This window comes from Sordaria macrospora, chromosome 1 (genome assembly GCF_033870435.1).
Source record: "Sordaria macrospora chromosome 1, complete sequence".
NCBI lineage: Eukaryota > Fungi > Ascomycota > Sordariomycetes > Sordariales > Sordariaceae > Sordaria > Sordaria macrospora.
In genome coordinates, this window is record NC_089371.1 from 3,617,519 (window position 1) to 3,638,546 (window position 21,028).

Genomic DNA, 21,028 nt, shown 5'->3' on the forward strand with positions numbered 1-21,028 from the left:
GTGGAGGTGGCTGTGGTGTTGAGCGGGAGGCTCCGTGTTGAACGTCGGTGACGATGACGAGCACGGCGGCCGCGACGTTTCCGGCATGTGGTTGTAACGATCAAGGGTTGTGACTTGGAGAGTTGAAGTCATCTTCTCCCTGCGAATCCATGGAGCCGCAGTTGGCACCCTAGCACCGGCTGACGTGCGATACCACCCTACAGCCCCGCTTCGTCGGCTGAGCTCGATACTAGCATACCTTCAAGCTAGTACTGGATATCTGCAACTTCTTCCTACTTTTTGCAGACAGTTATGCGACCAAGCAAATAGCCCATCATGACCCTATTACCAGTTACACACGGTACCTTGTAGCTTTGGACGTCAACATCGAGCACTTGACATCGACAATCCATCATCTACATTCCAGACACCTCTACGGCCAAACCGCCTGCAACCGAATCTGCCCCATCCCATACGACCCAAATCCCGACACCTCTTACGCTACGATTGTATACTTGAAATATCGTCAATATGACGTGGATATCCAAAACCATCACCGTCTTTGGCGGCCTTCTCCTCGCCCATGCGTAAGCACTCCTCCCTTCGTTTCCCTAATCGCGTCGGACCCTGGTCTTCTAAATACCATGTTCTACGCTACTCTGACCGGTTGAAATCTGACAATCTGGCGCACAATACAGATGCTACTCGGCCCAAGAGCACGCAGCACTGCAATCCTTCAAGGCAGCGGCCACGAGCACACTCACCTCGTCCACCCCGGTCGCATCGTCGCTACCTGTGGACATTGCCATCGAGACCATCGTTGCGACCCTAGTTACCGTGCTTGGTCTGGTTCTGGGAACGCGCCCGCTTCGGCCGATTCAGTGGCGCGTCTGGGCCGGCAAGATTGAGCGGGAAGGCGAGGAAGGGTTCTTGGGCAACAACGGAGAGGTGGAAAAGGACTACATGGGCAACCCCTTCAGCTATCTGGAGAGTAGACCCAGCTTTGTCGACATTCGAAAGCAGCGCAAAGAGTTTGCCGATTTTGTTGTGAAGCAGTGAGGAAGGTGCCCGCGGATGGATGGGATGCCATCGGAGCCTCACTACCTACGCCAAGTTGGTGCTTTATATTATTACAGACCATGGGGTATTTACATTGTTGCGGTTTAATTGGAAGAGGATATTTTTATGACATTGATAGGGTACTTACCCGGAGGTATGTTCGTTATCTGGGCTCTGCGATGGTCACGTGGAGCAGATGCTTCAATAGAGGTATCTTGATCCACGGTTGTTCAAACTGCTCCTTCCCAAGTTGTCAGGCGTGCACCAGTATGATGGTAGGATGGCTGCTGCCTTGAGAGGAGGCTCCTGTCGGAACATGAAAAGTCATGCGCACCGAGGCGTCCACTCTCGTTTGCACAAAATGCTTTTCTGATGGAATGACGTGGAATCCAACTAAACTTGAACGCACGCACTTTCAAAATCCCTTCAAGTAGTGATTCTATTTACTTGGTGCTGACCGCCCCCATCCTCATCCAGCAGCTATCACCAGCATCTGGTATCCCGTCTATTATTTGTTTCCTTCCGCCGTCCCCCTAGCCCCATATCTTCACCCTCTCTCTCGTCGATACCACCAATGAGAGTGTGAGAGTGTCAACCTCTTGACCATGAGTTCCTCCATTCGGGTCAGTAGTGACCCTTCGGGCCGCTCTACTGCTTCACCAGCGCCCACCCCTTCAAGCTTGGTAGCATCCACAACTGCTTCACGCCGTCCACCTTCGAGTTTGTCTCGGGCCTCTCTGCATCGGCGAAGTGTCACTTCGTCTTCACGTAGAGATGTTAGCGGCTCCTCTTTGGCCCGCCGCAGAGGAAGTGCTACTAGACCATATTCTACGCCATCTGGAACCCCACGGCCTCGGGCAGCATCATCCCGTCAAAGCCGGTATCAAATACAAAACACCTTTAGACATACTGCCTCCGTAGCCTCTGAGAGACCATCGACAATATCTTCGTCATCATTCCGGTCTACCCCGCCTGGCTTGAATTTTAGATCTCCCAGACCCGTGGAGCCTCTTTTCTCATCTACCTCTTCACCGCGACGCGAACTCCAAAGCTCTCCAACATTGCCCACTTTACCAAGAGCACCGATGAGAGATCTTCATCCATCCTCTTCTGCTACGCCGACGACCGCGAGATCTTCGACTTCTCACCGTCCTACCTATACTGCCACTCTTTCTTGTCACGACGAGGCAGAAGAGGAGAGGTACAGAGAGCAGACCTCCGATGCTCTGAACGAAGTCATTATGGCTGTCGATATGAACAGAGATGGAAAGGTCGGATGCGCATACTATGTCGTCCTTGATGAGACTTTGGTCATCGAAGAAGACGTCTCTATGGGTGGGATCGAAACTGTGGCCACTTTGGTGCTCCAAGCGCAGCCAACGACTATCATGGTGCCAAACAGGGCTCCCCAAAAACTTACCGAGTTCCTTGAGAAGGATGCGCAAAAGCTTGACGAGGACGATGCCACCGAAATTCGAGGGCTCTATATCCTTCGCCATCTTGTCAGCGCAGAGTTTGACTATGACGCAAACAAAGAAGCGCTTTTGGGGCTTTACAACGATGCGTGTTCCGGAGATGGGATGTCGCCAGGGGCAGAAGACGAAGACGCCATGCATTGCATTGGTGGTTCAAGCCACAGGCGACTGATGCGCTTAGAGAAGACAGTCAATCTCGGTAGCCATCTTTCGATTGGTTGTGCTGGGGCCGTGTTGAGTGACCTTGAGCGTCGCCGCAGCACTGAATATCTCGCCCCTGGTGCCGAGGCACCAATCTCTTTCAGAGTCAAGGCAATCACCATGAGTTCACAGTCAGATGTGATGCTCATAAGTGCAGACGCCTTGTTGTCGCTACAGATAATGCGAACAGAGCTTCACCCAAACCCGCAACTCCAGTGCCTTGGAGGCTCCGAGAACAAAGTCAAGGAAAGCCTTTCCATTTCCGGGCTTCTCCAAGCTCTAGCAGGAACGGTCCAAGGAAAAGCAAGACTCCGTCAAATGCTCTTTCAACCGAGCCTTGATGCCGATGTTATCGAAGAGAGACAGACGAGCATTGCGGTCTTTCTCCGCCCCGAGAACAGTGATATTGTAGCAAGCATACGGAGACAGTTGAAGAAAGTCAAGAACATCAAGGCCGCATTGCACCATGTCAGAGGCGGTGTTGACAGAATCAGAGGGCAGTTGTCCCTTCGGATCAACGACTGGAGGGCGCTTTTGCGGTTCACAATGATCGCAACCCAACTACGGGAGGACATACGATCCCTTGCGGGAGGCCAAGATTTGAGCATCTACGCAAAGGTAAGTCAACATGCCACCAGTGGGGTTGGTTGGATAACCTGCTAACACACATGAATTCTACCAGCTCCAAGACGATATTGACACCCAGGCAATTCTCCAGGCTGGAGAAATGATAGTGAACACTATCGACTTCAAATTGTCACAAGACACGGGCCGAACGGAAATCTTACCAGGCGCCAGTGAAAGATTAGACGAGCTTAAGGACGACTACACGCAGGTGTTCCAAGAGCTTTCCGATATCAAACGAGAGGTATTGGCGCAAGTCCCAAGATGGGCTGTCCAATATGTCCAGGAATGTACTATAGTGCCCCGGCTTGGGTTTCTCATTGCAGTGACCCTAAACCCTGATACGGGAGAAGGTGCTTTCAACGGAAGGGGAGTTGCAGATGACGAGTGGCACCAGGTCGTGACGGACCATCAACGGGCCTACTACAAGAACAAGACAATGGTCGAGCTGGACGGCATATATGGCGATTTAACTGCAGAGATTGCCGGTGAGTTTCCACGAGAGCAAGCAGTTTAATCCAACTCCATTACTGACAGTCATCCAGATGAAGAAATTGAGGTTGTAATCAAGCTGGCAGCGGCTGTTTTTGAGCACGAAAATGCTCTGATTCGCGCCTCGGAAATCCTGGGGGAGCTTGACAGCCTGCTTGCGTTGGCTTTGGCTGCAGAGAAGTTCAATTGGGCGCGACCAAAGATGACAAGCGAGAACGTCCTTGACATTGAGGGCGGACGTCACCCTCTCCAAGAGCTTCTCGTCCCGTCTTTCATCCCCAACGACTGCTTTCTCAAAGGTGGTCGCGGATCGGAAGACAACGACGAGGTTGATATCGCAGGTGTCGAGTGCGAACCGAAAGAGTCGTCCGTCTTGATCTTGACTGGCCCAAACAGCTCGGGAAAGAGCATCTACATGAAACAGGTTGCCCTAATCGTCTATCTGGCACACATTGGGAGCTACGTGCCCGTCACACGTGCGACGATCGGAATAACGGATCGGATCTTCACACGGGTCGCTACCCGAGAAACTGCCATGGACGACGAAAGCGCATTCATGACCGATCTCAAACAAGCAGCCTTCTCCACCAACTTTGCAACCCGGCAAAGTCTCGTACTCGCAGACGAGTTCGGGAAAGGCACCAGTATGGACGCCGGTGCGGCCATCTTGGGAGCCTATATTTACCACTTCCTCGAGATGGGGGCAGATCGCCCTAGGGTGCTCGCGAGCACACACTTTCACGATGTGTTCAAGAAAGGATTCCTAAAGCCCGAGGAGGGCGTGGCGTATGCTCACATGGAAGTTCGACTGGACCCCGAGGCCAAAGATGTTGAAGATCGAATCACGTATTTGTACCGCCTTGTCCCCGGACGCTCTGAACACAGCCTGGGACTTATGTGTGCGGCGATCAACGGCATTGAGGATCGTGTGTTGAAGAGAGCCCAGGAGATTCTAGACATGCTTGAAGGAGACAAAGACATTGATGAGGTCTTTTCGAAACCCAGTGATGAGGATATCAAGGAATTGAAGAATGCGGAGATCGTTGCTAGGCGGTTTCTTGCCATGGAATTGCCAGAAGAAGGGAGTACTACCGTGAATGGTCGTTCGGTTCGGGACATGGTTCGGGACATCTTGGTGATCGAGGAGGATGAGGGAGAAGTAGGCGATGCTGGATCCGAGAAGTGAATAATCCGGTGTAAGGTAAGGTAAATGTGAATCTGTAATAATAGTGTAGTTGTGCATTTAGATGAACGAGTCACCTAATATAAAATATAATTTTTTTTTTAAGATTTTCAACTAATAAGCAACTCCACACAACTCGTGCAGAAAAATCTTGAACCGAGTTCTGGAAGTATCCCGATTCCTATCATTTTGAAGATACCTAGATTCTGCCACCATCCATCGTCTACTATACAACTATCAAGGCAATCGCATGCTCGCTACTCTTCTCACTCGGGTATCATAAATGCCACGCTAATGCTCCGTCCTCATCCCGCTCTCTAACATATCCACCATGTTTCCCCGTAACAAGCCATAGAAGCCCGCTTCTTGCTTGCTGTTCTTTCCTCATAAACACATAACTCATACATTATGTCCTGCCTGCCCGCCGCGCAGTGCAAAGCGTCCGCTTGCCTCTCTCTCCGCTCTATCTCTCCTCCCTTATATACACCGTCAAGACCTTCCTCCAAGCCAACATAGCGCATCAAATCACCTACGCAAATACCACCCCAGCGACAGCCAAACACACAAATGCCGATACCCAATGCAAAAAGGGTAACGATACCATCACGCTCTTCCCACCAGAACTGAGGATCGGCCCCGGGCCATACGGACTCGAATCCGGACGTGGTTTGTTGGAGGCCGGAGCGGAGGTAGCCGCCTCATCGGCTGGCTTGGTTGATGAGGACTGCGGCTGGAGCGTAGTGACGCTGCTTATGCTGGTGCTGCTGCTTTCTGGCGCGGAAGTGAACGCATCTGACGGGGAAGCAGTGGTGCTTGGCGCTGATGAAGACGATTCGAGCGTAGTTTGTATGCTCGTTGACTTTGTCGTAGATGCTGGTGGAGGAGGCACATCTGCGGTAGTCGCCGTCACCGGCGGCGGCTGTACCGTAACCAGCGTCGTAGGCAAAGGCTGGTGATGGACCGTGGTGGTCACAATAATAGTCGGCGAAGGCGGAGGAAGGTTCTTGACCAGCCTGCTAGCCCACGCCTCGGCGATCTCAATCTTCTCCTCGGGTATCGGCTGCCGAATGGATCTGCAACCGGCTTCCATGATGTTGATCAGAGTGTCGTCGGCGCGGCGGAGCTCGGCTTCGCAGTAGTAGGACATGCAGGTCAAGGCCAGCTCGAGGAAGATGCCCCTGCCTGAGAACTTGCACATGCATTGCGGGTTGTCGGTGCCGCAGCCGGACACGTTGACGCAGCTCTCGACGCAGGAGGGGAAGACGAATGCTGCTGGCGATGTTGAGGATGATGATGTGGGTGATGCTCGCCCTGGAGTTGTGTAAAGGAGTGACGAGCTGGCGCATAAGAGCGCAAAACGAATGATGCTGTTGTTTGAGATCATGGTTGTTGTTTGGTTTGGCTTCACGAACGGATGAAAGAGCGTGTGTTTGATGTGGTCGCGAGTGAGCTCCTCAGACGGGAGCGGATGAGAAGGAGTGAGGTTAAGTAATACCTCTCAAAGAACATGCATGGTGCCTGGAGGGCGCAGACAGACGAGAGACGACGAGGTTGGTGATAAACAGTGAAGGAGAGACAGACTCCGCAAGCGGAAGAGACAGATCAAGAGGAGGCTAGGAGAAGAAACCGCCAGGTGGTTGGAATCGGTTGGAATTCTCGGTGACATTCCAATGCCGCTGGCACTCTTCACGATGGCTTGGATAGGCGGGAAACATACTTGGCCGCCCGTTGGCATGGAAGACGGAAGACTTGTCTCACTTGGTCAAGCCCCCGAGGGTTCTTCCATCTGCGCGATCGCTTGCCGTGGAGGGGCGCGTTGCCCAAGATAGTGGTGCTGGTGATGGCGCTCCCATTCTGAAACATGAAAGAGCAGGGTCCGGATCTTGATGTTGCCGTTTCGAGAAAGGGCAGCCAATCATTCAGGTTTTCCAATGCAACGTCGTTAAGGTCGGCTAAGGACTTGAGAGCCTTGAGCGCGCTCATTTGAGTGAGACGTATTGGCGTCATAGTGTGTTATATGAGGTCGTCTTATGCACTTTTAAAAGGTAGGTCAGTCGCTCAGCATATTTGTCCAAATAGGGAACGAAACGAGGGTATTCAGAAGCCTTGGATGGTGATTTGAGAATCAAACATGGAGTACAGTCTTTCAAGTATGTAGTGTATTGATCTGTATCCGTGTAAGTGACCGTATTGGAGTTTGTACGCGGATGACATGCCCCGGATCCGCGTGGGGTGTGGGGAATTCCCTTCTAGTCTAGGCCTCGGACCCGGACACTGTGTACCGCGCTAGCCACAGTGCTGTGAACCTCGTTCCTGACGGTATCGTGGGGAATTTTTCTTATCGTGGGTTACGATAAGCCCAAAATTTCCCCGTTCCAAACACCACTGATCCCGTCATCTTGCTAGGACCGCAAGCTGGTAGGAAACAACAAACCGCCCATTTTCAACCTCCACCCACTCCTTCCTTACCTCGGACCGGCCTCAGATTTCCCGACGACATGGCGCCCACGAAGCCGAAGAATAAGTCTCAGAAAGACAAGGCGAAGGCTCGCGCCAGAGGCGCCGCTCAACCCTCGAACGTTAACGCCAGAGAATTGCTCAACAATGCGAGCGCGATGCTCGAGGTCGGCGACATTGAAAATGCGGCACAGACAGCAAAGAACGCATACAAGGCTATTGGTGAAGACGGAAAACTGGCTGGCGCCGCTCTCTCCCTCCTGGGCCATATCTACGTCGAGCTCGGCGAGATCGACGCTGCTCGCCAGTTCTTCCTTGCTGCAGTCAAGACAGATGAGGATGGAACGCTCCCCGAGGATGTTGCTGGCGGCCCCGAGAAGTTCCTATGGCTCGCGCAGCTCAGCGAAGAAGGCGGACAGGACAGTGTTTCCTGGTACGGCCGGGGTGCCTCTGCTTTGCGCCTCCAGATCCAGACTCTAAGCGACGAGCTCGAGAAGAGGCCCCACGGAAAGGAGCAACAAGAGGCGCTCATTACTGAGAAGAAGAGACGACTAGCGGCAATCCTCTGCGCCGTAGCGGAGGTATACATGACCGATCTGAGTTGGGAGGAGGACGCCGAGCAGCGATGCGAAGCTCTCATCACCGAGGCTATCATGCTAGCACCCGAGCTGGCCGATACCTGGCAAACCGTCGCCAACGTTCGCATTTCTCAAACAAGGGTGGATGAGGCCAAGGAGGCTTTGAGGAGGAGTATGGCGCTGTGGGAACACCTTGACCCCGAGGACCCCAACGTGCCACAGTTCCCTACCCGGGTGAGCTTGGTCCGACTACTGATTGAGGTTGGAATGGAGGAGAAGGCGATCGACGTCGCAGAGCGCTTGATCATTGAAGATGACCAGGCCGTGGAGGTCTGGTATCTAAGTGGTTACGGCAGATATCTTCTGGGCGAAAAGATCAAGAAGGGAGAACTGCGAGCCCCTGAAGGCGAGACGTGGCAAGATATCTGGCGCTATTCACGCAAGTACCTCGCCCAGTGCCTCCGGACATATGCGGCCATCGAGTACGAAGATGAGAGGCTCGGAGCACACGCCCAAGAATTGGTGGACTCTATCAGGGGTGAGCTTGGTGTCATTGGTGCTGAGGACGATGATGTTTGGGAGGATACAGATGTTGAGGAGGACGAAGATGAGGAGATGAACTAAAAGGGCTTTGTCTCGTTTGTTTTCCAACTATACCGCGTTTAAGTTGAGGCGTGTTTTTCCATGCGAATTGTTTACGGCATATCCTGGAGTCTGGGTAAAAGGGGAAAAAAGTAATGTTCGGGATTGGCTTTTGAATGGGTTAGGCAACGCGTATACTTGAAGCGAAATAGAGCGTATACCAGCCAACAAACAATTAGATAATTTGGCGAACAAGATGCTGGGCTTTGCGATTTGTCCAACTTTCCTAAACCGTAAGTTTCTGGACCTCCTCCACAGGCATGTCATCATCGCCTTCCAAGTCCTCATCACCACCCTTAGCCAAGCCCCTCTCCCAGAGTTGTTTTCCCGTGAGCTTGACGGGCTCCTTTATCCTCGCCTTCTTCATCTCGGCCGCCTTTTCATCCTCCTCCCTGATCCTCTGCTCTTCCAGCTCCTGCATAAAGTCGTTCCTCCACTTCAAAAAGGTTTCGCGATTGACAGGAGTGCCCTGAAACTTCTTGTTCTCTTCGCGCTCCGCAGCCTGCGCGGCCTCCTCTTGCGCCTTGATGGCAGCATCCCTCCGCTCTACTGCAAGTTGCTCCGCGGCATCCTTCAACGTCGACACAACGGTAAAGATCATGGCCATCCCCAGGTTCTCCTCAATTGTCTCTTGGACGCCTTCGAGCAGCTGGAGCCTATCTTCGGCAATGTTTATGAATTCGTGGGGCGGCGCATTTGGGGCAGGCGCAAGCTCGAGGGAAGGTGGCTTGTCGGGATAGTCTTCGGGGTACCGCACGGTAAGGACCATGCTTGGTGGTTCTTCGGCTTTGTCATCGGGGATATCCAGGGCGATAGTGATCCTGTACTCAGTATCTGAGATATCTAGACGAGTCGAGCTTGGATTAGAACAGACCCATGCCTGGACGGCAGCCGAAGTGGGCGAGCAATCGAACCTTGGATCTCATCTGGGAAGATGGAGTCGAGGACTTCCCTCTCCTCAATTTGTTCTTCGCGGCCCATTATGCGTAGTTCGGTATGGGGCTTCCAAATCTTGAATGTATGGAAGACAGAAAGCGTGAAAGGGCTCCTTCTAGAATGGATGCTGGCAATGTTGACTTTCAGGCGTTTAGCGACGAGGAGGGGCACTCAGACGGCAGTGACTGCAGCGTGCAGGCCAAACTCCAAAATGCGAGCGCGGCTCAATCCATGGTGGGGTCAGCTTGGGTTCCTTGTTATCAATGGACAGTTCCAGACAGTGTCAATCCAGCCGCCCCACCACAGGACCCCGGTAGAGCTCCTCACCGCCCGGCAGTTGCTAGGATGCGGATCCAGAAATTTTCAGCGGAAACATGCTGCAGAATTTCCAATTCAGAGGCTTCAGATACAGGGCCCTCCAAAGTTTTGGTTTCTGAATACCTGCACTTCCCTCCATCCATTCCTGCTCGACCATTACAACCTTCGAACCAGCACCCACCCGGAAACCAAATCAACACAACCCCCAAATCGAGAACAACCCTTCATACCCCGGAACAACACATACATCCCACATCAACAATGGCGACTAAGTCGTCTTCAGCTGCCGCTGCCAGCGGAAAGAGAAAGGCGTTCGGCAAGCACAAAGACGATGGCCGCACGAAGGCCGCAAAGACCAGCTCTGGCAAGAAGCACATCAAACCCGAAGTCGAAGACAACGAGTCCTCCGATGAGGGATCAGACCTCGAGTTCCACACCGGAGAGAACACAGAATCCACGCCCAAAGAGTCTGGCAATGACTCCAACCAGGCCAAGTCTGGTACGTCGCCTCTCTTTACCATATCTGGTCCATGACAACCGAACCTCACTCTGTTCATCGACTAACACAACGCAGGCACAAGCTCCAGAGAGGCGCACGCGAAGCAAAAACAAATCGCCCTCGAACGCAGAAACGCGAAGCCTCTGGCCGATGAGGTGCACCGTACCAAGAAGCTGTGGGAGAAGCTCCGTCGCAAGTCGCATGTACCCAAGGAGGAACGCACACAGCTCGTCGAGGAGTTGTTTACCATCATCACTGGCCGCGTCAAGGACTTTGTCCTGAAGCACGATGCTGTCCGTGCTGTCCAGACCGCCGTCAAGTACGCCACCCCGGCTCAGCGCAGGCAGATTGCGAAGGAGCTTCAAGGAACCTATGCCCAGCTCGCCGAGAGCAGGTACGCCAAGTTCCTGATCGGCAAGCTTCTGGTGCAGAACGACAAGGAGATTCGTGACCTTATCGTCCCCGAGTTTTACGGCAAAGTTCGCAAGCTCATCAATCATGCTGAGGGTTCGTGGATTCTGGATGATGTCTACCGCGGTGTTGCGACCAAGGAACAAAAGGCCAACCTCCTTCGCGAGTGGTACGGTCCCGAATATTCTCTGTTCAGGCAACCCAAGGGCACCGAGGTCATCGGCGATCTCTCCCAGATTTTGGCCGACGACCCCGCTAAGAGGACAACGGCGATGAAGTACCTTTTCGACATGGCCAACGGCCTTATTCAGAAGAAGATGACTGGTTTCACCATGCTCCACGACGCCTTGCTGCAGTACTTCCTCAACCTTAAGCCCGAGACCGACGAGTTCAAGGAGTTCTTCGAGACTATCAAGGAGGACGAGGGTGGCGATTTGCTCAAGAACATGGCTTTCACCAAGTCGGGTGCTCGTCTCGTGTGCTTGCTCCTTGCGCATGGAACCGCCAAGGACCGTAAGCAGCTGCTCAAGGCCTACAAGGATACCTACCAGCTCATGAGCGGTGACACCAACGCCCACACCATCATCCTCGCCGCCTACGACCTTCTCGACGACACAGTCCTTACATCCAAGACGATCTTCTCCGAAATTCTCGGTAAGAACGACGAGAACGAGCACATTGCTTTCCTCGCCAATGACCTTAACGCGCGCACGACGGTACTATATCTCCTTGAGGGCATGTCAAAAGCAGTGTTCCCCGCCAGCCACGCTACCGACCTCGAGATTCTGAAGGAGATTCACAAGATCCGCACCAAGACCAGTAAGAAGGACCCTGAGGTTAGGCGCAAGGAGTTGGTGACGGCCATGTCGCCTCAGCTGCTTTCGGCCGTCGCGAGCCATGCCGCTGATCTGGTATCCACCTCTTTTGGCTGCCAGTTTGTTACTGATGTTTTGCTGTCGGCGACGGGCGACAAGAAGGCCGCGTTGGAGGCTATTGCCTCTACTGCTGGTGGCGATCCCAACGCCGAGGCGGACGAGGATGCCTACCAGGCCCTCCCCCCTCACATCTCGACGACCATTCACGGTGGCCGCATGTTCAAGACTCTGATTGCTGGGGGCCGCTTCGACAAGGCCTCGGGTAGCATCCAGAAGTGCGACCCCCCGCTCAACTTCGCCGATCTTCTCTACCCCGTCATCAAGGAGCACATTGTACAATGGGCTACCGGCCCCAGCTCCTGGACGGTGCTGGCCATGCTCGAGGCTTCTGACTTCTCCTCGAAGAAGGAGCTTCTCAAGACCCTCAAGTCTAACAAGAAGGAACTTACCAAGGCCGCCACCGAGGCACCAGCGCCGAAGAAGGAGGAGACCGAGGAGAAGCCAAAGGCCAAGAAGGGCAAGAATGCCTCTGCCCCCAAGGGCAACCAGGGTTCCAAGCTTCTCTTGGAGAAGCTTGAGGCTTAGGTGTGGAGGAAATTGTAGGAGTCTCATGGTTATAGTGACAAAAGTGGACGGTGGGCCACAGGTTGACTAAATACCCCTTTTCATGTTATTTCCTTTGCCAAAATGCGACTTTGTTGGGCCCCGCGTAATTTGCGAATGATTGATAGCCCTGTTTACATATCTCGACATGATATTTCTGATTGTATAGAGAAAAGCTTGTTTTGGAACCTCCCTAATTGCTAAAATGTGACACATGATACAGCTCGAGAGGGTGTTGAAGCGTGATAAGTGCATTCAAGGCTCAACTAAGCCTCACGCCAAATTTTGAAACGCCATGCCGGATCTTGAAGGCCTTCTAAGCCTAAGGATCATCCTCTCAACTACTTATACCGAAAATTTCGAGTGTCCGCGACACCTCTCCATACCACAACACGGCGTTGCGAGAGGCAAAAGTGCTGTGCAACATTTTGACTGCGGTACCAGGACAAACATGTTGTCGAGTTCATCATCACTTGAGAGCCAAGTGGCGTTTGGAAATCGGAGTAGAGAAGGAAGCCGTCTGGTGGCTACACCCGTGCAAGGCCGCGTCCACCGTGGTGCGTCGGCCAGCTCATCGGCCAGCCATTGAGAAACGGCCTTGCGAAGTCTGGTGTTCTTGTAGGTTAGACGAGAGTTTCTGAACGGGCCACCAGCGGTTGGGTGTCCTCGGTTTGCGTTTCGCCAAATTCCAAAACCTCTCTTCCTTCTCTCTAAAGATCAGACGAGACGGAAGACTTGAAGCCGGCATCAACTCTCGCTGACCAGGTTCAACTTGACGGAGGTATGAAATTACCACCTAGTGTCCGTAACGCCTTTCATCCCAACAGTCGGACCATGGGGGGGTACCTGCGCTCCCTGAACGTCTCCCGATTTCCCGGGCACCAGTGGGGAGACCACGGCCGAGGCTACACGCGAGTGTCCCGTCGCTCCTTCCCAGGTTGGCCTCAGGTTGCCTTCACTTGCTCTTTCCACTTTGGCAGCTCGTCCCCCCCCCCCCATTGCTGGCCGTCCACGGGTGCCACTTCATCTTGCTGTTTGCTCTCCGCTCGTCCTTTCCTTCCACGTTTCCTTTCCATTTCCTCCTCATCCTCCAGGGAACACTTTTCAGGTCGCAACAGACTTCAGCTTGACTGTAGCTGTCGCTGGTTCCAACGTGGCTTCGACTCTAGCTTCGCCCTGGACCTCGACCTCGGACTATCTTGTACCCCAACGCCTTCCTCACCAAACATCAACGACAATTTTCAGGCACGACCAGCCTCTCGCAACCGACCGAGTAGCAAGAAGCCATGGACTCGAACCTGTCCAGAAAGCCTCCTCCCTTGCGCCTCTCAGAACAAGCAGTCCCAATGGTCGCTCAAAGGGGCATCAGTGGCGGAGACTGCCCGAGGGGATACCAGTGGTACACTTGCAATGCGATCGACGGCCCTCCCTATGCGGGCTGCTGCGCGATGGATCCCTGCCGTCCGGAGATGGCCTACGAGTGCCCAGATCAGTACCAACCTGGTGGTGGTGCTATCACGTCCTCAACCATCGTCATTACCAGTACGGCAGATCATGGCACTAGCACAGTGACTCAAATCACCACCATCAGGTCCTCTGCCGACTCGGACCCCGCCCCAACTCTGACTTCCCAAGCGTCATCAACAAGCACCGCTGTGAGAGCTTCATCAACCGCCAGCGCAACAGCCACTGTTACCCCTGATGCGCCGCCCACTGTAATCCACAAAGACCTTTCAGTCGGCGCGATAGTGGGAATCGCAGTAGGATGCTCCCTCGCCTTCATTTTCTTCGCTATTTCCGTTTGTATATGGTGGGGTCGTCGTCGCACAAAGAAAGATGAGAAGAAGGACAGCGCGGACACTGCGAACGTTTCGTCGTTTCTCGGACCAACCGACCTGAATAACCCAGCCGGGAGGGGACAAGATAAGAACATGTCCCAGTCTGGCTCCCGTTTCCCAGGTGGGAGCTACCAACCGGTTCCCACAGGTACTCCTTACGAGTACAGAGGTCAAGGTGAGTGAGCCCTATCCTCCAAACCGCCAACCCAGCCCAGTGAGCCAGTAGGAGTTTCCTATACTAACCATAAATCCTTAGACCTGCCGAGCTCGGGATCCACGACCAACACGAACTGGCCAGGCTCGCCGATGGACTACGAGAGTCATCGTTTCAGCGGAGCGACCACAGCGAGCCACAACAGCGGAAGCTCTCCGGCCAGCCCCAACTTCCCATCGCGAGGTGCGTCGGAGCTCGACATCAACCAGGGGCACCAGCAGGGTGGATGGGCGAGGTTCGAGCCCATGCACGAAATCCCCGAGCTGGACGGCAACGGTATACCACCGCAACACTCCTAAGGCCCGAACAACTAGCGAGGACTCGCTCTATTGAAGTGAGCAGGGAGACACTATAATTTGGCCTTGAAGTCGGTAAAGGGACGGGTTTCTCTCGTCTCCCCAAGGATGAAAGTAAGATGCAGAGGATGAAGGCCCTAATGGGCCTGGCTGGGTTGGCAAGCATTTGCATTTCGGTTGCGGCGTGCTCGGGAGTCATGCCATATGCATGATATGCAGTCAGGTCAATTCAGACCCAGTTCTTCGTATCCCCTCACCGCGCGCGATTCAGGATCATCAGCACAAGGGTGCCTCTTGAAGCCGATGCCTCTGTTTTCGTATCCACGAATAACAAGCAAGGGCGCGAATCTAGGGAACCGGTTGCAGGCCATGGCTCGTGGTGGAGTTTCTCAGGGGCCCATTGTGTGCTGCCACACAGGAAACGGTCAAGAATGCGAGACTTCCACGAGAGAAGAACGAGACGATATTGAAGGAAAGGGCTATGGCTGAGCATCGGGGGTGAATTGGGCTGTCAGTCCAGGCGTATTAATGGCGCAGGTGAGGGTAGGTACACTTACTCCGACTCATCAGGATAGTGCCCTGGCCCTAACCTCGCCTGGAATGCAAACCAACCGTTTCAAGGGAATCACCCGAAGGACTGGAAGAATGTAGTGAACAAAAAATAAAAATCATAGACGGTCTATTGATGAAAACTCGGCCCTTGGACGCCGAACCATGCATTTTTCCCCCTTCCGTGACGAGTCCTGACAACGATGATGATCCATTCAGCTAGTGGCCCGCAAGTCTTTTTCAAAACAAATAACCGGTTTCCCACACACACGCTGTTCGATCATCTTCCCGAGAGGACAGTCATGTAATAGTATCGTAAAAGTCGTTTTAGCAGAAATAGAAACAGTGAGGACAAGAACAACAAAGAAAGCAAAAAGCCTAACCCACATTACCAAAATTGCCGTGACTACAAAAGCACTCTTTCAGGTGTGCCCTCCTAGGTGCTCATGAGTTTGGCCATCTCGTCCAGCAATTCTTGTAGGTTCTCGTCATCAATCTTGTCCGCCAGCGAGGGGATCAGCGTCTTGCACTCGTCGGCACTATCGCAACAGAGTGATCCTATATTATATCCACAAATGTCAGTCAGTCATATCGTTTCGTTCACTCAACAAACAAATCCAACCCGCTCGCTTCCCCCCCTCAAAAGGAGCAGAAAGAAAAAGAAAGGACATACCAATCTGCGCCCTCTCAAACTTGGTCAGCTCCTTACGCGCGCTCAACAAGCGCTCCACAGCCTCGACGTTCTCCTTCTGCTTGAACCGAGCAAACGCGTCCAGGTAGTCGAGCGTCTTGTTGAGCACGTCCGTCTCGTTGCGGTCCTTGCGGTCCTTGCGACGCTTAGTCATGAGCGCGTTGATGACGAGCGAGGCCTCCGACAACGTGAGCGTGTCCACGTCGTTGAACTCGCCCAGCTTGAGCACCGCCGAAGCCTCCTCCTCGCCGGGCGGGGGAGGCTTGGAACGCGAGGTGGGGGCGTGGTGTTGGTCCGACATCGTCCTGGTTCTGAGGGTGTTCGTTCACTTGTAGGTGTGTGTGTGTTTGTTTGATTTGTCGTCTGGGGACGGGAGTGCGCGCGCCGCTCTGGCTGGTTGGCTGGCTGGCTGGCTGATCTGGCGTTCCGGAGAGAGAGACGGTATTGCGGATTGATGATTGCTACCTGAATGGAATCTGCTCCAAGTTGCCGGTACGTTTTGGCCGGCAGTGATCCCCCTTGTGTTTCTTCTCTTGCTCGTCACGCCTTCGACGTTGGGGTTGCGGTGTCTTGTCCTACTGAATCTTCTAATTCCAACTTCCACGCTATAGTTCTCGCGGTCGGGCGCTGCTGCTGGTACCGGATGCGCTGTTCGAAAATCGATGATTTGATGGTATTGCAAGGCGACTGATATAATCTCTTTCGGGCGCTGAAGTGGTTGTCGGTTCGTCCTTCTGGCTGTTTTTACAGATATGATCTGGTGTTAAATGGTAGAGGTTGTTGCGGACATGGCATTGTCACTGGGAGGTTCCAGGTTGGGGTCGTAGTTTGCCGGCCTGTGCGGCCACCGCATTCTTTATGCAAATGGAACCGACAGTCACAGAACAGCGACATGTTAATACACACGGTGTAAGATACCGAGATGCATATTTCACAATTTACCGGTATCATTACCACTAACGGCCTATACATATAAAGCACAGCGAAAAAGGTGTTTACAACTATTCTCGTTTGTAAATCAACCCAGCTCGCATCAGTATTGATCTAAAACTTGCACTTAGCCATGATTTCGTATTTATATCTTTTGTCATCTACGTTGTGTGCGGAATATCTGGGACCTCGTGGGTATTCCATGCCGAGCCAAGCGTTTACACCTCATCCCATCATGACATAACACTCGGCGCTCTGTCCTGCAGACGGAATGAGAAGGACATGATGGTTGTTCAACATACGAGTTACTCTCCCCTCTTTGCCCAAGGCTGCCCTGTTTCACTTCCGCTTTGTCCCGCCGCCCGGACTGTCTTCTTCATGAGGTCTTGGACAAGTCGATGTGCCGAACCGGGCGTAGCTTTTTATAGCTGCTACTCTCCCCGCAAAACTGCCTCCCAATGCATCCACGACCTATACGTGCCGTCCTCTTTCAACCCGACTATCCGCCTCGCTCTTCCTAAAGACGCCACCATGCCCCAAGCCCGGACAGATCGAGGGTGAACAACCCAGAATCGCGAACGCTCCCAGCCAGACTGTGGAACCAGAGGCATAATAGCCTCGGCAGTTGTGTGAAGGGAATCCCAATCTCATCCATCCTCTCGCCTTCGTCATCCTGCCTACAACGCGGAAAAGACAAAAAGCTATGCAAAAAATGGTTAGCAATCAGCCGGGCCCAAGTGAGGATGAGATCAACAACTGGCGGGGCAAGAACTTAGGGGCAAGAACTTACGTTGTTGGTTGCTGCGATGGCGATGCTGTCCTCGAACGGATGCCAGCTCATATGGAGAATCTTCTTATTGAAGTCGATTTGGTCGGCGTCTGTCTCCTTACGCATCCTTTGACCCTGGCCTGCCGCTGCCGGGCTTCCAGCCCGTGAATTTCCCTTCTTACCACCGTTAGCTGTAGGACTTGTCGATGAGTTAATGGGTGTCGGCACCCCAACTTTCTTGGCTTTGAACGCCGACTTATCCGCTTGCAGAACAACCTCCACCTCCTTGTCGGGATCCGATGGGTAGATCATGAAGTTGTTGTTGTAGCTTCCCGTCATTACGTTCTTGGCGTCTCCGGAGAACACAACCTCGAATTTGTCAAAGATGCTGTCGTTTTCGTAAGTGTCGCAGAGTCTCGGCCTAAGGTGTTCGTGAATGGGGATCGTCTTGACTGGCTGTCGCTCCATGTTGACGTCCCAAATCTTGACTGTCAAGTAGTCGCGAGAAAGGATATACCGGCCGTCGTGGGAGAATCGAACGTCGGAGATGGAAGAAATGATTTCAGAGAAGAAAGACCGGGACGATGGGTCCTCTTCTTGCTCGAACACTGTATTTGAAAAACGAGTTGTAAGCGATGGTCAGCGGCAGTTAGAGGAGAAAACTTTCTCCAGATACGGTTCACCAAAGTTCAACGTACTCTTTGCATGCTGGTCGCACAACGCCCTTTCGCGCATGTCTGCCAGCTTGATTGTGCCCTTGGAGCTGGCATACATGAACCAGTTGCAGCTCAGAGGGTGGAATTCTGCGGCCGTAATGACCTCTGTCAATTCCTCCATGTTCGCCGGCTTGATGTCCACTATGTTGAAGCTCTGGTCCTGGATGTTCAGGTTCCATAGGTTGATCCGCAAATCATCGCTGCTGATGAACGTCTCACCATCGCTGTTGACGGAAATGCTGTTGATGTGGTACGCATGGGCATTGGCATATGTTCTCCTGGGGACGGCGGCAACGACTGTGTCGTGGTGGGTAAGTCTGGGGAGCTTGAGATCGGCGGGACTGCGAAAATGGGTATGAGGTAAGGCACGGGGTGCGCCTCCACCGCCAGCTGCGTTGGCAGGCGTCAAATCGTGGGATAGGTTGTTCTCGGCGACCACCTTAAGCGACTTCTCGAACACCTTCCATAGCTTGATCGTCTTGTCGTTTGTCGAGAGAAGGTAGTGGGAGGCATTTTGTCTCCTGCACCACTTGATTTTGTTGATCTTTTCCTCGATTTCAAGAGACTTGAGGTAGTCGAACTCGGGCTCGTGGGACTGGAATTCGGTATGGAACTTGTATTCGCAGGTTTTTTTCTGCCGACAGGTAAGCAAGATGTAGACGAGTGACGGGCCAGCAGGTAGGCCGAAGGGGAAAGGGGGGGTTCTGCGACTCCACTAACCGTCTCGTTCCGTTCGAATAGCACGACTCGTCCACCCTTATCACCAGTCGCCAAGTAGTTTCCAGTGTGGTCAAATTCTACCGTGGAGATGATATCGGCTGGAGAAGGCGGGTCAGCATGGCTGAGTATATTGATGACGTGAGGAGGGGCATTGACGGGCTCCTGGTCGAGGGACCCGTCGTGGGATGAGGGGTGGGTCGTACCTTCGGTGATATCTTCAACATCTCCCTTGTCGCCGAAGCATCTGTAACAAAATCTCAGCACGGTGAAGTGGGGCAAGCACAGGAAGACGAGGCGATGTCTCGTGCAAAGAAAACCGATGACGGGGGAAGGCGTAGGCAAACGTGCAGCGGAGATCGGACCCAGACGCGGGCGCGGGTGCGGGCACAGGAACAGGCACGAGCGCAATCGCACAAAGACGGACGCTCGCGAGGCGGAAATCGACGGGGATGGAAAACAAGAGGGGAGGATTCAGGGAGGAGTTGGACTTACTGGGTGAACTTCCATGTCGGAGAATTGGTATCTGTTTCCACCATCTTCAACGATTCCCGGGGCCGTGGGCGATTAGATCCCCACCTCTACCAGATATTGGACAAGGGCGACGAGCGGACGGAGGGACGGACGGGCGACGATGGCAAGGGACTGCGTTGCCAATGGCGACGATGGACAAGAAGAGATTTCGCGAGCTCGAGGCGCGAAATCAAGGGATGGCGGAGAGACGGGAGTTGGAGATCTGAACTGGAGAAGAGGTGCCCAACAGAGCCCCGGGTCAATACAAGTAGGTACGCTGGGTAGGTATGGATGTTGTTGCAGGGAGCGTATGTATGGATGAAGGTAGGTAAGGGTCGGGCAGGGAAGGACGAGGAGGGTAATAAGCAGGCAGTTGTTTGTTTGGTGGGTGGGTAGGTAGGCACGGTAGGTAGGAGTAGAAGTTAAGGTATGTATGTACCTGGCTAGGTGGTGGCCGATCGGGTGTGGTGGAAGCAGAGCCCGACCCGAGTGGTAGTAAGACGTAGGGCGACGGGAGCAAGGCGACGGGAGGTAGAACGAAGGTACGGTAGCGCAGCGAGGGCAGCTGGGCGGAGGAGGACCTGGAGGGACCGGGATGATGGAGGGTGTGAGGCTCAAGGGCCAGACGTATAACAAGGTAGAGGTACTGAAGCGATTGAGGTGCAAACCCAACTGAACTGAAGGACGTGTTTTGTCGCAGCGATGGGGCACCGACCGAGCGATAATCTGACGTTGCTTCCTGGGGGAGCTGACTACTAGTAGACGTGGGCCAGCTTCGTGCTGCAGGTGCGCAAAGCCAAGTGAAGATGCGGGGTATGTCAGGTCGAGAGCTGTATGCGTAAAATGTTGTTGTTGAAGGTCAGGTTGTTGCCTTTGCGAGATTGAGCAAAAGATGGTGGATGGAGATGGAGATGGATGGGCCGAGACGTGGGAAGGAGCAGCGAGAACGACGGACGACCTCTTCCTGCCGGGCAGTCAAGAGCTTTGATTGAAGGGAATGACGAGCTAGTTAGCGAGGTACAAAGTGGGCACTAGGTAGGTAGGCGGGCGTTGAGGTACCTTTTACTGTGGTGGTGGTCAGGCTGGCCCCTCCCTCCCGTCTTCAACATGGGGTCAGCCCATGCCCTGGGCTCAGTTTCACGGTCATCCAGCCAGGCCTGCTGCCCGGTGGAGGGTCCCGTTCAACAGGGCAGCTTCCGCCAGTGAGCAATTGCGGGGTCCATTCCATCCCGGCGACGGTAGGTATCTACAACTACAACACATGTTACCTTTGCACTATCTGAGGGTATTACACACATATCAATTACTGGAGAGGCGTCCTTTCTCTGAACCAGCTGGCTATTTACTAATCGTGCACGAGGTAAGGTATGGATCAATATATCCCAGCTCACAGCGATGGTCGATGGTCTCTCAACGGCATCATGGGGTTATCGTGTCCATGGCCTGTGTTGGTGTTGCCCTGT

The 21,028-nt window shown here is 53.5% G+C and overlaps 9 protein-coding genes across 9 annotated transcripts; 5 read left to right on the plus strand and 4 right to left on the minus strand.

The window, feature by feature from the left end:
- Window positions 1-361: 361 nt before the first annotated feature.
- SMAC4_04249 (uncharacterized protein) lies at window positions 362-1,451 on the plus strand. Its single transcript, XM_003350897.2, has 2 exons — window positions 362-566; window positions 678-1,451. Exons 1-2 carry the CDS (start codon window positions 511-513, stop codon window positions 1,036-1,038), a joined length of 417 nt encoding a protein of 138 aa, XP_003350945.1. The 5' UTR covers window positions 362-510; the 3' UTR covers window positions 1,039-1,451.
- A 99-nt stretch (window positions 1,452-1,550) lies between these two features.
- On the plus strand, window positions 1,551-5,092 carry SMAC4_04248 (uncharacterized protein). The gene is made up of 3 exons (XM_003350896.2): window positions 1,551-3,332; window positions 3,397-3,826; window positions 3,884-5,092. Exons 1-3 carry the CDS (start codon window positions 1,644-1,646, stop codon window positions 5,014-5,016), a joined length of 3,252 nt encoding a protein of 1,083 aa, XP_003350944.2. The 5' UTR covers window positions 1,551-1,643; the 3' UTR covers window positions 5,017-5,092.
- Window positions 5,093-5,214: 122 nt separating this feature from the next.
- On the minus strand, window positions 5,215-6,710 carry SMAC4_04247 (uncharacterized protein). Its single transcript, XM_003350895.2, has one exon. It carries the CDS (start codon window positions 6,395-6,397, stop codon window positions 5,543-5,545), a length of 855 nt encoding a protein of 284 aa, XP_003350943.1. The 5' UTR covers window positions 6,398-6,710; the 3' UTR covers window positions 5,215-5,542.
- An 801-nt stretch (window positions 6,711-7,511) lies between these two features.
- SMAC4_04246 (uncharacterized protein) lies at window positions 7,512-8,672 on the plus strand (the record flags this gene model as incomplete). The annotated part of the gene is made up of 1 exon (XM_003350894.1): window positions 7,512-8,672. One exon carries the CDS (start codon window positions 7,512-7,514, stop codon window positions 8,670-8,672), a length of 1,161 nt encoding a protein of 386 aa, XP_003350942.1.
- A 159-nt stretch (window positions 8,673-8,831) lies between these two features.
- On the minus strand, window positions 8,832-9,755 carry SMAC4_04245 (uncharacterized protein). Its single transcript, XM_024655637.2, has 2 exons — window positions 9,605-9,755; window positions 8,832-9,533 (listed from the first exon to the last, which is right to left on the minus strand). Exons 1-2 carry the CDS (start codon window positions 9,669-9,671, stop codon window positions 8,917-8,919), a joined length of 684 nt encoding a protein of 227 aa, XP_024510914.1. The 5' UTR covers window positions 9,672-9,755; the 3' UTR covers window positions 8,832-8,916.
- A 450-nt stretch (window positions 9,756-10,205) lies between these two features.
- On the plus strand, window positions 10,206-13,205 carry SMAC4_04244 (uncharacterized protein; the record flags this gene model as incomplete). The annotated part of the gene is made up of 2 exons (XM_003350892.2): window positions 10,206-10,443; window positions 10,519-13,205. The coding sequence occupies 2 exons, from the start codon at window positions 10,206-10,208 to the stop codon at window positions 12,312-12,314; spliced, it is 2,034 nt and encodes a 677-aa protein (XP_003350940.1). The 3' UTR covers window positions 12,315-13,205.
- Window positions 13,206-13,618: 413 nt separating this feature from the next.
- On the plus strand, window positions 13,619-14,739 carry SMAC4_04243 (uncharacterized protein; the record flags this gene model as incomplete). The annotated part of the gene is made up of 2 exons (XM_003350891.2): window positions 13,619-14,349; window positions 14,427-14,739. The coding sequence occupies 2 exons, from the start codon at window positions 13,619-13,621 to the stop codon at window positions 14,737-14,739; spliced, it is 1,044 nt and encodes a 347-aa protein (XP_003350939.2).
- A 611-nt stretch (window positions 14,740-15,350) lies between these two features.
- On the minus strand, window positions 15,351-16,930 carry SMAC4_04242 (uncharacterized protein). Its single transcript, XM_003350890.2, has 2 exons — window positions 15,903-16,930; window positions 15,351-15,787 (listed from the first exon to the last, which is right to left on the minus strand). The coding sequence occupies exons 1-2, from the start codon at window positions 16,219-16,221 to the stop codon at window positions 15,666-15,668; spliced, it is 441 nt and encodes a 146-aa protein (XP_003350938.1). The 5' UTR covers window positions 16,222-16,930; the 3' UTR covers window positions 15,351-15,665.
- A 34-nt stretch (window positions 16,931-16,964) lies between these two features.
- SMAC4_04241 (uncharacterized protein) lies at window positions 16,965-19,972 on the minus strand. Its single transcript, XM_024655636.2, has 6 exons — window positions 19,548-19,972; window positions 19,259-19,299; window positions 19,056-19,153; window positions 18,318-18,969; window positions 17,641-18,227; window positions 16,965-17,551 (listed from the first exon to the last, which is right to left on the minus strand). The coding sequence occupies exons 1-6, from the start codon at window positions 19,589-19,591 to the stop codon at window positions 17,528-17,530; spliced, it is 1,446 nt and encodes a 481-aa protein (XP_024510913.1). The 5' UTR covers window positions 19,592-19,972; the 3' UTR covers window positions 16,965-17,527.
- Window positions 19,973-21,028: the final 1,056 nt, after the last annotated feature.

Coding starts and splice junctions, on each gene's coding strand:
- SMAC4_04249 (XM_003350897.2), top strand. CDS start 511: ATGACGTGGATATCCAAAACCATCACCGTCTTTGGCGGCCTTCTCCTC. Junction 567..677: donor GGCCTTCTCCTCGCCCATGC/GTAAGCACTCCT, acceptor CGCACAATACAG/ATGCTACTCGGCCCAAGAGC.
- SMAC4_04248 (XM_003350896.2), top strand. CDS start 1,644: ATGAGTTCCTCCATTCGGGTCAGTAGTGACCCTTCGGGCCGCTCTACT. Junction 3,333..3,396: donor ATTTGAGCATCTACGCAAAG/GTAAGTCAACAT, acceptor GAATTCTACCAG/CTCCAAGACGATATTGACAC. Junction 3,827..3,883: donor TTTAACTGCAGAGATTGCCG/GTGAGTTTCCAC, acceptor ACAGTCATCCAG/ATGAAGAAATTGAGGTTGTA.
- SMAC4_04247 (XM_003350895.2), bottom strand. CDS start 6,397: ATGATCTCAAACAACAGCATCATTCGTTTTGCGCTCTTATGCGCCAGC.
- SMAC4_04245 (XM_024655637.2), bottom strand. CDS start 9,671: ATGGGCCGCGAAGAACAAATTGAGGAGAGGGAAGTCCTCGACTCCATC. Junction 9,534..9,604: donor CTTCCCAGATGAGATCCAAG/GTTCGATTGCTC, acceptor CGACTCGTCTAG/ATATCTCAGATACTGAGTAC.
- SMAC4_04242 (XM_003350890.2), bottom strand. CDS start 16,221: ATGTCGGACCAACACCACGCCCCCACCTCGCGTTCCAAGCCTCCCCCG. Junction 15,788..15,902: donor GTTTGAGAGGGCGCAGATTG/GTATGTCCTTTC, acceptor GATATAATATAG/GATCACTCTGTTGCGATAGT.
- SMAC4_04241 (XM_024655636.2), bottom strand. CDS start 19,591: ATGGTGGAAACAGATACCAATTCTCCGACATGGAAGTTCACCCA. Junction 19,300..19,547: donor CCGACATGGAAGTTCACCCA/GTAAGTCCAACT, acceptor ATTTTGTTACAG/ATGCTTCGGCGACAAGGGAG. Junction 18,970..19,055: donor TATTCGAACGGAACGAGACG/GTTAGTGGAGTC, acceptor ACCTGTCGGCAG/AAAAAAACCTGCGAATACAA.